A 15,658-nucleotide genomic window follows, 5' to 3' on the forward strand; every position below is an offset into this window, starting at 1 on the left:
CCTAAAATATACGACACACTTTAAGTGAAGGAACGGAAATACATCTGTTTGATCAAGTGATGACAATAATACAACACTTGGAATAAATCTTGGCATTAATAAAATTTGATAATGACATTGGAATATTTTCCAAAAATTTACTTACGGACTAATTTTAATTATTTCAGCAATCGAAGTTATGATGAACAGCTCGTATTAGTCAAATCGTTAAATATTTTGGCTGTTTAAAAAATAAATACAATAAAATAAGCGAAAAGAGCTACAATTTGAACAATTAGACTGCGACCAGGCGGAAAGAGATTATACACGTTAAATCTTCAATTTATATCCTAGCCTTATACATGTTAAAAGAACGCAAAATAGTGATTCACTATAATTTCTTATATGTTTCAGATTAGCATTTATGCAAACATAAGTTTGATTGACAGTCAGACAGTCAGTCTGACTGTCTTTGAATATTTTTATTGTGTTGATACGCTTCATCATTTTTATCATAGGCAGCGCAATAGCACTGCCTAAGTAAAGAACGATGTTGGCACTATATATTATTTATCATTTAGTTTTTTTTCTTTAGACCAGGGCACTTCATATCGAAGGAGTTGTTGTAGAAACTTCGAAAAGGGATCATTCGATTGCAAATTGGAGTGGCTTGTGCCCTTTGTAATAGTCGAAAGTGATTGGAAGGCAACTATCACCCCTTCCACGCCCACCATTTCCCCAAACAAATCCAATCAAAATTTTGAGATAGTCATTTTGTTCAGCATAGTTGATTTTCAAATAGAAAATATGTTTTGAGGAGGACACTCCCCCACAGCCCTCAAGGCAAGGGTTTTAAGTCATGCCCTGGGGGCATATAGCCTAAGAACGATGTTGGCACAATTTATTATTTATTATTTTTTTTCCTTTTGACCGGGGCACTTCGTATCGAAGAAGTTGTCGTAGAAACTTCGAAAAGGACTCATTCAATTGAAAATTGGAGTGGCCTGTACCCTTTTTAATAGTCAAAAGTGATTGGAAGGCGACTAACACCCCTTCCACGCCCACCATTTTCCGAAACAAATCCAATAAAAATTTTGAGATGGGCATTATGTTCAGTGTAGTTGATTTCCAGATAGAAATTATGTTTTTGAGGAGGAAACTCCCCCACAGCCCTCAGGGCAAGGGTTGTAAGTTATGCCATGGGGGCATATAAGGTTTTTTTTTTTATAGAAAACATTGTCGTAGAAACACAAAAGTGTCATTCGATTGGAAATCCAAAGGGCTAGTGCCCTTTTTAATAGTCGAAAGTGATTTAAGGGCAACTAACCCCCCTCTCACACCCACCTTTTCCCCAAACACGTCTAATCAAAATTTTGAGATAGACATTTTGTTCAGCGTAGTTGAAAGTTCTGTAAATTAGGTCTTTGAGGATGACAACTCCCCACAGCCCTCAGGGCAAGGGTTGTAAGTTATGCCCCAGGGGCATATAAAGTTCTTATAGAAAGTATTGGTGTAGAAACTTCAAAAAGGACTGATTCGATTGGATATTAAAATGGCTAGTATCCCTTTTAAAAGTCGAAGGTGATTGGGAGGCATCTAACACCCTTTCCACGCCTACCATTTCCCCAAACACATCCAATCAAAATTTTGAGATAGCTATTTTGTTCAGGGTAGTATAAATTATGTTTTTGAAGAGGAGACTCCCCCACGGCCCTCAGGGCAAAGGTAGTAAGTTATGATTGGAAGGCAAATAACACCACTTCCACGCCCACCATTTCCCGAAACAAATCCAGTAAAAATTTTGAGATGGCCATTTTGTTCAATATAGTTGATTTCCACATAGAAATTATGTTTCTGAGGAGGCATGGGGGCATATAAGGTGCAAGCGTTGTCGTAGAAACTTCAAAAAGGGCTCATTCGGTTGAAAATTGAAATGGCTAGTGTGCTTTTCAATAGTCGAAAGTGATTGGAAGGCAACTAAAACCCCGTCAACGCCCACCATTTCACCAAACACATCCAATCAAAATTTTAAGATAACCATAGCGTTCCATGCAGTTGAAAGTTCTGGAAATTATACCTTTTAGCAGGACACTCCCCCCACCGTCTTCAGAGCAAGAGTTATAAGTTCTGTCCTGGAGGCATATAAGGTTCTTATTGAAATCTTGGTCGTAGAAACTTGAAAAAGGGTTCATTCGATTGGAAATTCAAAGGGAGGGGGGGGGGGTAAAAATAGGGAATTTTGACCATAGTTTTTGAAATTTTTTGAGAGAATGGTCCTTCCTATTCTAAATTGTAGTTATTTAGAAAACAAGCAGATTAGTCGAAAAAGATCAACTGTACTCTGTCGAATTTTTTGAGTTTACGCCTGTGAAGGTTGAAACAGCCAAAATATGTCACATGGCCTTACGATGTCTACTGTTTTTAAAGTCTACTGTTTTTCTGGCAGATAAAGGTAAGGCATTAATTTCTACTAAGTAATGCCTATTTTTCACTCAATAAAGGATATTTGATGTTATTGGCGGGAAAGGAATTGGATTTGTCCGTTAAAGCGGAAGTTTTAATTTTACCTTTATGATAATCTCCAAAAACTTCTTCATCCATGGCAGTAAGTACAGTTTGAGAAACAGTGCTATCAAATTTTCTTGCAAAGAAGTTCTTATAACCCTCCAAATCCTTGAGTTTTTTAATGTCCTGCAAATGAAGTCTACATAGTTATTTGTCAAATGTAATTGATACAAAATATTGGATTTGATTCAAAGCTTGCACAAAACAACCAGATATATTTGTAATTAGTGAATAATTAGCTGAAACTGCTAGTTAAAGATATTATTTACTGTTAGCAGTCTCCAAGAGTGCATTGTCTCACTACATTCAAATACAGGAGACTATTTTTTCGGAAAAGGCAGTGAAACGTTACAAAGTAAAATAAAATGGATATTTTGCTTAATTGATAACAAGCTAAATCAATGTTACAAGACCAACGAATAATAACTAGGCTGAACTTATGAAAATTAGGCAGAAAAAATAAAGCCTGAACTTATGAAAATAGGCTGAGAAATAGGCTGTTAACTCATGAAAATTGTTTACCGCTTAAGAAATGCAAAAAAAAACGAAGCTCATAATCATGAATTTTTTAATAAAAGATCTAATATATTTAGTTTTCAGTAAAGCACAAATGATACTCAGGTGTTCAGGGATCTTGACAGTTGGAGTTGGGGGGGGGCGGAGGGTGGAGATATATCCAGTTTTATTCATTGATATTTCTGTCTGTTTCTAGTCCAACTCCAGATTTGAAAAATATCTCTTAAACATAAGCTTTTTTTAACCCCAAATGTCAAAAATCTTTCTCTGAAACACGCAAGCAATTATTTAGCATTAACTTAGCTTGATTACAGTGCATAATTGATCCTGAGTTGGGCTCCATTTTAGTTTTTTTTTTCAAATTCAAACAATCACTATTAGCATTATAAAATTCATAAAATTTCTATGGCGTTTATTGCGGTTATCCTAAGCCAAAACCTTATAATGTATAATTTTCAGGGTTTTGTTTAGATAAATGTAAATAAAATTAAGATCCAATATTCTCAGGCGAAATCTGATTGCTAAGGCCTCTTTCAAGTTTTTAAATCTTGATAAAAACCGTAAGGAAGTCTCTGACTTCCCTCATCTCACAGATACCACCTTCAACTGCCAAAACCTTATAATGTATAATTTTCAGGGTTTTGTTTAGATAAATGTAAATAAAATTAGACAAAATCAAAATAGAAATATATAAAATTAAATAAAATAAATAATAGAGATATTTAAGATAAAGCACAAAATAAATTTAAGTTTGATTTAGTCCTGTTTTTTATGCTTCTATTTGCAAATGTCGCCACCCGTTCTTCTTCCTGTTTTCGAAAGAGTTGAATTTACAGTTAGACTAGTCACAAAGTGACCCTTCAACTTAAGGTGTTTTAACAGATGAGTGATGAGTAAAGGGGAAAAATGAGGAAAAATTTCTAATAGTGAGCAAAATCTAGAAATCGGAGATATTTGGAAAAATTTCTGCACAGCCAACTTCCATACAAGCAAACAAAAACTGATTAAAAAGGAATAAATACCAGCCTTGATGAAAAACGAAGAATTTAACAATTTGAACTAACTAACAGATTAAAAACGAATTTGGTTCTCCTATCCTGGCTGCAACAGGAGAATTTTACCACCGAAATTTAAAATGTTTCTGCCAACACTTGGTTGATAGTTGTTGAGAAGGCACTGCCATCCTCAAAGGGGTTACCCGTCCCTTCTTTAAGACCGATAGGGTTAAGATCCAATATTCTCAGGCGAAATCTGATTGCTAAGGCCTCTTTCAAGTTTTTAAATCTTGATAAAAACCGTAAGGAAGTCTCTGACTTCCCTCATCTCTCAGATACCACCTTCAACTGCTCTGCTTTGAAAAGTCAACAGACTGTACAATGTCTATCTCTTGCGTAATAATGTAAACCGGTCCAGATAACAGACAAGAGTTCATTTTCCGGGAATACTTTTCCCCTCAGACCTATCATGAGCACACATCACTAGCAGGTCCAGTTCTCCTGGGCAAAAAATCTGGGTGTGACTCTTCAATATAAGAGCTTGCTATCATCTAGCTCGGTTATCCCTCTGTACAAGTCTCGTCTTACAACAGCTACAAAATACAGATGCTTACGTTCTGCAGGGGAACCTAAATGCCTACTGACACTCATCCAGAGGATCCCAAAGAAAGCTTCAACAGCGAGTTTTTGTGCTGATCGGGCACCATAGCAACCTCTGTGCAAGATATTTGACGGGGCATCGACATCTGTTTTCTACAGATACATCCAACACCGAGTCACAACAAGGTATCCACTCACACAAACTATCTTAACTGAAAGGCACGGTTGGATTGCCTTTACGAGGAGAAAACCCGAAATAAATACTTACAGGACAGCTTTGTAAGAAGTTGTACCAACACTTGGAATGGTTTCCTGGGAGATGTTACCCATGAAAATCCACACGTTGATTTCTTTAAAAGGAGTTCAGTATAACTCTAGTGAAAGCTTAGGGTATAAGGTTGACTAGTGGTATATCAGGCCCTGTGTTTCTATTTTCCTGGCATGACGAATATATATTTCGTGATAACGATATATATATACACATATATATATATATATATATATATATATATATATATATATATATATATATATATATATATATATATATATATATATATATATATATATATATATATATATATATATATATATATATATATATATATATATATATATATATATATATATATATATATATATGTATATAATACATTGAAAGTTCTAAGTAAGAGGAATATATTTGTAAATATGTAACCCAAATCCTATCTCTTTATCAATTCAGAGTGGAGACGACGGGCTGGTTCAATGTTTTATTACAGACATTTAAAACACGAATATCTTTGATAGCCCAACTACGAATGTGAGGGTGTAAAGAAAGTTTTCCAAATGTTACACCGTTCCATATAACTGACATAAAACCATTCCTATTAGATTTTTATAATCTATATGGTTATGCCACTTAATCAAAACTACAAATTTTCCAGCTTGTGTCCTGAATATTTTAAGAATGTTTAGTTTCGATAGAATTTTCCAAGAGTTTAGCCAAGACTAAACTAATTAATTAATTAATTAACTATGCAAATTCAGGAAGGTACATAGGAAGCTACGTGAGTTACTTTGCAGGGGCAAACTAGATACTACTTAGTTCTAAAACATAATCCTGACCTCAAATTTTAGGGCTTGTGGGCTGCATCCTCCATAGTCTCCAAATTCATTTTGGTTACATTGACCATCAGGAAAATCTCCCCAGCTAAGGATTCGGTGATTTTCATTCCATCTCGTAGAGCAGAACTGCGAGTTTTGTAATGCCATATGAAAGAAGTTCTAAAAAAAACAACAAATCAACGTCATATTCAATCCACATTATAGTCATAATTATGGATAAGAGCAACTTTAAACGCGACTAAAACACCAATAATATATTCCTCGTGTAATTCTGTTCAACACTTTCAGTCGTATTCTTTACGATTCACCAATCAGAGTGAAGATGCATTTTTTGAAACAAGAAAAGGTATACTGGTGCAGTAAAACTCTGACACTAAAATCAGCCAAGAATAGGGATTATTCCTATGTCTAGGTCAATTTGTCAACAAGGATGAGTATGGTGAGGTATGGTGAGTATGATGAGTATGGTGAGTATGGTGAGGCTCCAGAATTTGGTTTTCAGATCCATTAAATGGTTTGATTCAAAAATACAAAACAACAGCTACGAACGAAAATTTTTGCAAATACAAATTTTCGTTGGTTAAGCTTAGGAGACCATAGAATCCAGAACTATCCTGAACACTAATTTGGATGATAATTATTAGAAAAAGAATTAATATAAAGTTTAATACTCAATATTTAGTAAATAATATAGTTGAACTATATTTGAAGATACTTCTAAAAACTTTGAAATATTAGAATACCTTGATAAGAACGCTTGAATTTTTAAATATCCACATACTTTCATCTGCTAATTAGTTTTTGATTTTACCATGGTACATCTAATCTATCATTAGATGTAAATCTAGGATAGAACCTATGAACCTGCTTTTAATTGCAAAAAGTAGTGTTAACTTGACCTTCTTCTTCAGAAATGTCTAGGGGTCGTTTGTGATATAAGGTTGTTACAAAGAATATGTAGCATAAAATTATGTGGACAAGCATTCTGTGGACAAATTATGTGGACAAGTGAGTAGCATTTGCTGGAAAGGAACGGTTTTTGTAAATGTGCATTTGTCTTCAGGCACAAATAAAGCAAGAGAAAGACAGTTGGTAATACAAAATACTCTTCCACGATATTAAAGAACTGGCCCGCTATTGCTATTGGGCGATTTTAACTGTGTTTTAGAAGAAAAAGACATTTTGAGTTCGAGCCGGAAAAACATTAAAAGGAAGATTAGCATCGAATTTAAAGAAGCGGTAAAAACATGGAAACTCGTAGATTTGTGGCAAGAAATAGGAATGGAGAGGGGTTTCACGAGAATAGAAAAAAGGGGCAGCACGAGGATCGACAGGGTGTATTGTTGGAAAGATGGAATGGAAAAAAAAAATATAGAAAATATCGCCGTGCCTTTCTCCGACCACTGTGCACTACTGATAGATCTAAAGCTAGAGGATATGGAATATATTTCGCTACCCATGAAGCGACCTTTTTGACGAATGGATATTAGTTCTCTCCAGGGAAATGATAGAGAAGAAATAAAAAAGAAGTAAGAAGGTTTCTGGCCAGTTACCAAGAATCGAGTCACCTTGAGCAATTTCGGTTGAATTTTAAAAGACAAATGGGAGTCTTCTTGCGCGATAAAGAAAAAGAGTCAGAACGTGAAAGTAACGCAAATAAAAGGTACTTATACAGAGTGTTAAACGACCTAAAGAAAGAAGTAGAAGCGGGAGAGCCCGTATGGCTCGAATATGAGCAAATTAAGAGAGCAATAAAAGATATCGAGTACGGAGAGTATGAGAGATGGAAAACTCGGAATCGAATGGCAGAAATGTTTGCATCGGACCAGGTAAACCTAGCTTCTGTAGTTAAAGCAAGAAGAAAAATAGAAGAAAATAGCCTGAGGAAAGTAAAAAGGAAAGATGGGAAGTATTAGAAGAGCAAAAAGAAGTGAGGAAGCAGTGACAGAGTGGTTCAAGGGGTTGTTTAAAAGAAAGGAGACGCAAGGTGAAGAGGGCCGAAATTATTTTAATGAATACCAAACGAGCCGTATGGTAAGCGAGGAGGAAAACGAAAATTTAAGGAGCCTTGTCTCGAAATAAGAAATTGAACTAGTTTTAAGGAAAGCTAAAAAGAAAAAGCCCCCCGGTGTAGACGGGCTGAGCTACGAGTTTTATTTGGAACTATGGGAAGAAATGGGGGATTTTTACGAAAAAGTCGTTAACGCTTTTATCACTGACGGGCATGGGCGCCCATATGGGGGGCAGGGGGGGCTGAATGATGCTGCATTATTTTTAGATTTTTGTTCCGAGATTTCTATTATATAGCATTAAAAGTGCCAATTAAACGAGGTTTGCTCCCCCTGGAATTCAGCTTATGGGCGCCCATGCTGACGGGTACCCGGAAGAGGTGGCAGTAATATCCCTTGTACACAAAAAGGGGGAACGATCTGATCTACGTAATTGGAGACCCATCTCCTTGCTTTGCTGCGACTACAAGATTGCATCCCTAGTGCTAACAAAAAGACTAGGAAAAATAATGCCACATATACTAGGAAGCTACCAGTTCGGGGGGATAAAAGGAAGAAAAGCACAACATATTTTGAGCGTTCTAAGCGATGTGTTATATAGGAGAGATGAGATGACCCGAAAGAAAAATGAAGTGTGGAAACTTACTTATTTTTTAAGTGTGGATGTTGAGAAAGCATATGATTCGGTTGACAGGGGAATTTTATGGTCTTTGATGATTTTAAAGTATGGTTTTCATGAGGATTTTGTTCGTATGTTTAAAAGTCTTTATCAAAAACCAGTAGCTTTCATAAATGTAAATGGCTCGCTTACAAGGAGGATTAATTTGGAGATATCGTTGAGACAGAGTGACCCGGTTTCACCTTACCTCTTTGAAATATACATTGATCCCTTGTTCAAGTACCTAGAAGACCGTATAATCGGTTAACATCTCCGTAAGGAGATATGTTTAAAGGCCCTGGGGTTTATAGATGATGCAACTTTTCCCCTATCAAGTGTCAAAGATGTAAAGGCAGTTCTATATGGACTTGATTGGTATGAGAGGAATTTTAGGGTAAAAACCCACAAGGGAAAAATCAATCTTTTACCAACACTGGAATCAGAAAATACAGAAGAAATGACGCCAGGAACTATGGATAGCGAAACTAGAAAAGGCGAAAATACTTGGAGTGACATGGACCCGCGAGATGAAGTTGGGTAAATTATGGGAAGAAAAAATACGGAAAATTGAAGGGATGCTGGCGACGGCAAATGATATTGAAGAGTGTTCGTTGTTTTTCAGAGCGACATATGTAAACACATATTGTCTACCACTACTGTTCTATTTCGTGCCAGCTTTCGTGCTAGATGAAGGGAGTGCTAAGAGAATATAAAAAATTATTTGGAGGTTTGTGTGAAGAGGAAAAATTGAAAAGTTGAGCATGAAAATGCTCTTTGTACCCAGAGTAAAAGGAGGAATAGGAATGTTTGCCAATCACTTTTTTGGAGAAATGATATTGAGATGCTCCAAAGGGACGATGAAATTGGATGTTTGGAGAGAGATTGGCTAATACCGGTCTTGAATGAAGTAGTTGAGGAACAAGTTTTGACGCTAGTGGAAGAGGTCCAAGATCAGTTAAAGAAACAGCGGAAACTTTAAGAGAATTGAGATCAAAAGGAGTGTTTCAGGACGGATTGAGTCGGATAGAAAGAAAAAGGGTCATAGATAATTACATATGGACCCGAGGACGATTTTTCATACCATGTTAAAGAAAAAGACCCTTTCATGAATTTTGATGCGGCTTTCAAAAATCTAAGCGAAGTACCGTGTGACACTAGAGAAAGAGAGGTGATGTTTATGCTGATACACACCATATTACCTTACCGAGATAGAATAAGCCGTTTCAAGAAGGGCGAAATAAAAGAATTCAACCTGTGCCATGAAATGGTGGTTGATGGTTTACAGCCTGAATTTATAGAATGTATTTTTAACTAAGAAGTTTTTAGTTTTATTTTTGATGTTTTTAGGGGTAAGAATATAGAGATGGTGAGTTTAGATAGTAAAAAAAAAAAAAATTGAAGTTAGATTTTGAAGGAAAAGGTGATGAAAAGAGGCAGAAAGGAACGTCATTAATTGTGATATGGGCATGTACCCATTTTTGGAAAATGAGGAAAAAGAAAAAAAAGAGTTGAGATAGAAAGACGTAAAGGAGTAGTTAGAGGAAAAGTACATCTTTTGAGAAAGAATCTAAAATGGAAAGAAATAATGGCTGAGGTGTGGATACAGGGTTTGGTAAATATAGGATTTTTTTTTTTTTTTTTTTTTTAGGCAATCAAGTAAATTATTAATTTTATTCTGAAGTTTAAATTTTATGTGTAATTTGTTATAATTTTTGAACCCTTCTTCCTAAATAAGTTTTGTGTTGTTTAAGTATATGTTTTATTGTTTGTTGAGGTTTTTGTAAGGGAAGAATGGTTCAAATTTTATTTATTTTATTTTCATTTTTTTATTATAGATTTTTTTTTATGGAAGCTTGAAGGGGTAATATAAAATTTGGAATGTAGTTGAAGCCACCGCCAAAGGATTCTCCTAAGGAGGGGGAGCATCCTACAAGCGGGACGTGCGTTGTATTTTGCTTTGTTTTTATTTGTGTTGTAGTATGCCCCGGAGAGTAACCTGTTGTATTTGATTGCCTTAATTCATTTTCAGTTGGTTTAAAGGGAATTTTTTTTTCTCTGTTTCGAAAAGGGAGTCTATAGTTAGGATGATGAAAATGTTATATTGGTTTAATTTAGTTTTTTAAATTTCAGAGATATAAAGGAGGAGAAAATAGAAGAAGAGAATTTTTTTGGGTGGTTTTAGTTTGGTTGAAGTTTGTAATTTTGTTGAATTTATTTTTTAATTGGAGAAAAATGTAGATGAAGGGTAAAAGGGAAGGGAAAAAAAATGAAAATATAGGATAAAAATACAGAAAATGATAATGAAGGCTAATAATCCTTATTAAAAATTTTGATCATGTTAATTATGTATAGTAGCAGAGTGTGTTTTTATCAATATTGTTTGGATAAAAATTTTTAAAAATAAATGTCGTTTTTAAATTAGTGTAGGTGACATTAAAGTTTTGAAATTATGTGAACAAGATTATTATGTTACCGAGAGGAGAGGAGGTGGGATTTATTTAAAAAAAAAAGCTCCTATCTGTAAAAATGTGGAATTTTGCATTTTTCGCCAGAAGAAAGAACACAGATGCGTGTTTATTTGTTTGTTTTTTTCCCATGGGTGATCGTATCGAACCTGTGGTCCTAGAATATCGTGAAAAAAACACATAATTCATTAAATCTAGGGTAGAACCTATGAACTTGCTTTTAAAAGCAAAAAGTAGTGTTAACTTGACCCTCTTCTTCAGAAATGTCTAGGGGTCATTTGTAATATAAGGTTGTTACAAAGAATACGTTGCATACAATTATGTGGACAAGCATTTAACTTCCCTGAATGATTAAGAAAATATGTTTCAAAAGGAATGCTCTCGGAAGGGACCCTAACATGTCCAGCTCTTTTATAAGCCCCTATTCTTAACAAATATATAAAACCAAGTGATCAGTTGAGATCTTAGCATAATATAGTCATAAAGGATGTTTATGGAGTTTATTTGACCACGCACAGAATACCAAACCCTGTAGAAAAAATGGTCTAGCACCTTGTTGATGGGCTGGAAAGCCTGTCTCATGTCTTAATTAAGTAATCTTCCACCGTAGGAAGTCGAAATAAATAAAAAGTCAACACAAACAGACATAATTTAAATTAATCAAAAGACTTCATAAATGACTGGATGACAATGACTACTAAAATAATTAAATATTGGGTGGAGATTCTAGTACTTTAGTACTTAATCATCTAGAGAAGTCAGTTTAAATAATATGAAATTAAAAATAGATTAAATATAATTCAAATTCTCAGTCGGATAACAATGTTGGCTAAAATCTTTTGCAATTCACTCTTAATCTTTTAGCAGAAGAAGTCTAAAAAAATAAAAATAGAAAGTAATGTTTACACACATAATTAACATTGTCCGTCAAAGAGTACGATATTGTTCGCTGAAATTTCAAACGGTCTGTAAAGAGGGTATCAATGAACTAAACATTAGAATAAATGAAGTGAGTTAAAAATTAAAAAAAAAATCTCTCAGTTGGATAGAAATAGTGGCTTAAATTTTAAGCAATATACAGTTAATCGTTTAGCACAATCAGTCTCAATTAATCTGATATCAAAATAACTAAAATATGATAAAATACTCATAGATTATTAAATATTCTAAGCTGCATATTGCGTCTAATGGTATCTATTAAGATCCTCGAGCTCCGTCCATATTATATATATATATATATATATATATATATATATATATATATATATATATATATATATATATATATATATATATATCCGTCCATATTATATATATATATTATATATATATATATATATATATATATATATATATATATATATATATATATATATATGTATATTATGGACTCAGAGAGAAACAAGTCGCCTCTCTATATGTGTACTATAGATATTTCAAAAGCGTTCGACAGCGTCAACCACATGTAAGCAATGAATGCTCTACTGCTGAAAGGTGTAAGTGCGAGCATAGTGAAAACATTGAAATTCTGGTACGAAAATTCAATAGTTTCTGCCAAATGGAAAGATAGAACATCAGATCCCACCAAAATCAAAAGAGGCATGAGGAAAGGGAGCGTTCTTAGCCCTCTCATTTTCATACATACGATTTCCAAGATTCTGGACCGCATCTCGCCCTCCCTTCTACTTCACGGTACCGACCTGTCTTACCTTGCATACGCTGACGACGTCCTTCTGCTCAGTAGATCGAAAGCTGACTTACAAGATAACGTGAGTCGACTCCACATTGACTTTCTTTCTATCGGGCTCTCTATCAATATAGAGAAGTGCGAGTTTTTAACCTTCAACGCACCTAAAAGTGAATCTGTGACCCTCGGCAATCATGCAGTCCCTGTAGTGTATGAGCTACGATATCTGGGTATTAAACGTGCTTACGGGTCTGTAGAGCCGAATCGCGGACGCTACTCCAGGAAACTCTAGCCTCAATTATATATATATATATATATATATATATATATATATATATATATATATATATATATATATATATATATATATATATATATATATATATATATATATATATATATAAAATTGAGGCTAGAGATTTCCTGGAGTAGCGTCCGCGATTCGGTTCTACAGACCCGTAAGCACGTTTAATGGCGGTGGTTGTTTGCTTGACGATGGACTGCCTGGTTTTACCGATCGTTTCTGCAATCATGATACCCAGATATCATAGCACAATATATATATATATATGATAGTGATAGTGATAGTAGTGAGTGATGATGAGAGAGAGAGAGAGAGAGAGAGAGAGAGAGAGAGAGAGAGAGAGAGAGAGAGAGAGAGAGAGAGAGAGAGAGAGAGAGAGAGAGAGAGAGAGAGAGAGAGAGAGAGAGAGAGAGAGAGAGAGAGAGAGAGAGAGAGAGAGAGAGAGAGAGAGAGAGAGAGAGAGAGAGTATATATATATATATATATATATATATATATATATATATATATATATATATATATATATATATATATATATATATATATATATATATATATATATATATATATATATATATATATGTATATATGTATGTATGTAGGTATGTATATATACACGTATATATATATATATATATATGTATGTATGTATATATACACGTATATATATATATATATATATATATATATATATATATATATATATATATATATATATATATATATATATATATATATATATATATATATATATATATATATATATATATATATATATATATATATATATATATATATATATATATATATATATATATGTATATATATATATATATCATATATATATATATATATATATATATATATATATATATATATATATATATATATATATATATATATATATATATATATATATATATATATATATATATATATATATATATATATATATATATATATATATATATATATATATATATATATATATATATATATATATATATATATATATATATATATATATATATATATATATATATATATATATTATATATATATTTCCCTTTAGCCCAAAACGGTTGACCGAAAAGGACAATCTTTGGGAATCTGTAATCCTTTATCCGCAAAACCTGTCCTAGCTATCTGAACCTTTCTTTCATTAGAGCACTAGAAAGTGGGACAGAACCACATTTTTTGTACAGCTTGTTGTTTGACAGTCATTTTGACAATTGTCAGTGAAATGGGTATCTAAATAAACGAGTAAATAACCTTTGTCATGTTGCTTAGGACAAAGTTCATCAAAATAATCCATATGAACGGGGATAGGATACAACCCAATTTATGTTTTGTTTTGACACAAAATCAGCTACTAGCCTCATTTCCTACGTTTATCACACCTATAATTTTCTCGGACGCATCCCTGATCACTTTAATTTCCTTATCTGGTATACCTTACAAGCATAGGCACTTCACTATAGCTCTTCTACCGGCTTAATCACACAATTGGCATGACCCCCTACTTCCTGTCCATGTACCCATGGGCGTAGGGAGGGGGGCAGCGGCCCCCCCCCTAGACCTTCAAATTTACATTAAATATGGCTGAAAAAGCAGATGGTTTGGAAAAAGCAGTTGATAAAACTCCATTACACTATCGACTGCCCCCCCTAGACAATATGCTGTCTAATTCTGCCTACGCCCATGCATGTACCCCAGCCTTCCTACCTGAATAAAAAAAACATGTATCACTTCAATTTCATACTTCTTAAATGATAGAAATTGTTATGGGCACAAGAAAAGTGATGGATCCCCCCGGTGCAAGTGGGAGACTAATAATTCATATCAAGTCTACACAAAGCACTTAAGTCGACTTAGAACCAGACACCAAGATGTTCATGGGACCTTAAATTGACTGGGGGCTTTGTAAAACAACAGCTATATACCTCAGTTGGTACAAAAGAGAAGTTCTGGATCTTTTCCAACTCTTGAATTAAAGGATTATTACGGTCACTGACAAATTCTGCAAAACTTCGATGCATGGTATACCAGTCAGCTCCGCTATCTATCCGCTATCTTCAATTTCATACTTCTTAAATGATAGAAATTGTTATGGGCACAAGAAAAGTGATGGATCCCCCCGGTGCAAGTGGGAGACTAATAATTCATATCAAGTCTACACAAAGCACTTAAGTCGACTTAGAACCAGACACCAAGATGTTCATGGGACCTTAAATTGACTGGGGGCTTTGTAAAACAACAGCTATATACCTCAGTTGGTACAAAAGAGAAGCTCTGGATCGCGCTTAAGTCGACTTAGAACCTGACACCAAGATGTTCATGGGACCTTAAATTGACTGGGGGCTTTGTAAAACAACAGCTATATACCTCAGTTGGTACAAAAGAGAAGTTCTGGATCTTTTCCAACTCTTGAATTAAAGGATTATTACGGTCACTGACAAATTCTGCAAAACTTCGATGCATGGTATACCAGTCAGCTCCGCTATCTACTCGCAGATTCTTTGGCCATTTTCTCTCCTAAAAAGAATGTTTATCTTATTATCCGATAGTCAAAATTATTAGTACCATAATACAGCTTGCTTAATATAAAGAAGGAAAGGAGAAAAATTGACACACTGCTTCAATTAGCTTAAAGAGAGTAAGTGCAATCACCTGCTGTTTGAGTAAAAGTCACATTCTCCTGTACAGGTGAAGAAGTGTATAATTTTTATCAATTCATTTATTTTGAATTCGAGATTGTGTAACAAGCAATCAG

The 15,658-nt window shown here is 34.1% G+C and overlaps 1 protein-coding gene across 1 annotated transcript in view; it reads right to left on the reverse strand.

Annotated features, from left to right (window-relative positions):
- The window catches only part of LOC148953374 (xylosyltransferase Oxt-like), a 287,249-nt gene that overhangs the window by 34,583 nt on the left and 237,008 nt on the right, over positions 1-15,658 (reverse strand). The window contains exons 8-10 of the mRNA XM_089088506.1: positions 15,271-15,420; positions 5,763-5,921; positions 2,547-2,670 (exon numbers count right to left, since the gene is read on the reverse strand). Of these exons, the coding sequence (XP_088944632.1) occupies positions 2,547-2,670; positions 5,763-5,921; positions 15,271-15,420 (433 nt within the window). The remainder of the gene's footprint in view (positions 1-2,546; positions 2,671-5,762; positions 5,922-15,270; positions 15,421-15,658) is intronic.

The sequence above is a fragment of the Artemia sp. Qi Xiang Cuo genome, chromosome 4 (assembly GCF_049724085.1).
Source record: "Artemia sp. Qi Xiang Cuo chromosome 4, ASM4972408v1, whole genome shotgun sequence".
Classification (NCBI taxonomy): domain Eukaryota; kingdom Metazoa; phylum Arthropoda; class Branchiopoda; order Anostraca; family Artemiidae; genus Artemia; species Artemia sp. Qi Xiang Cuo.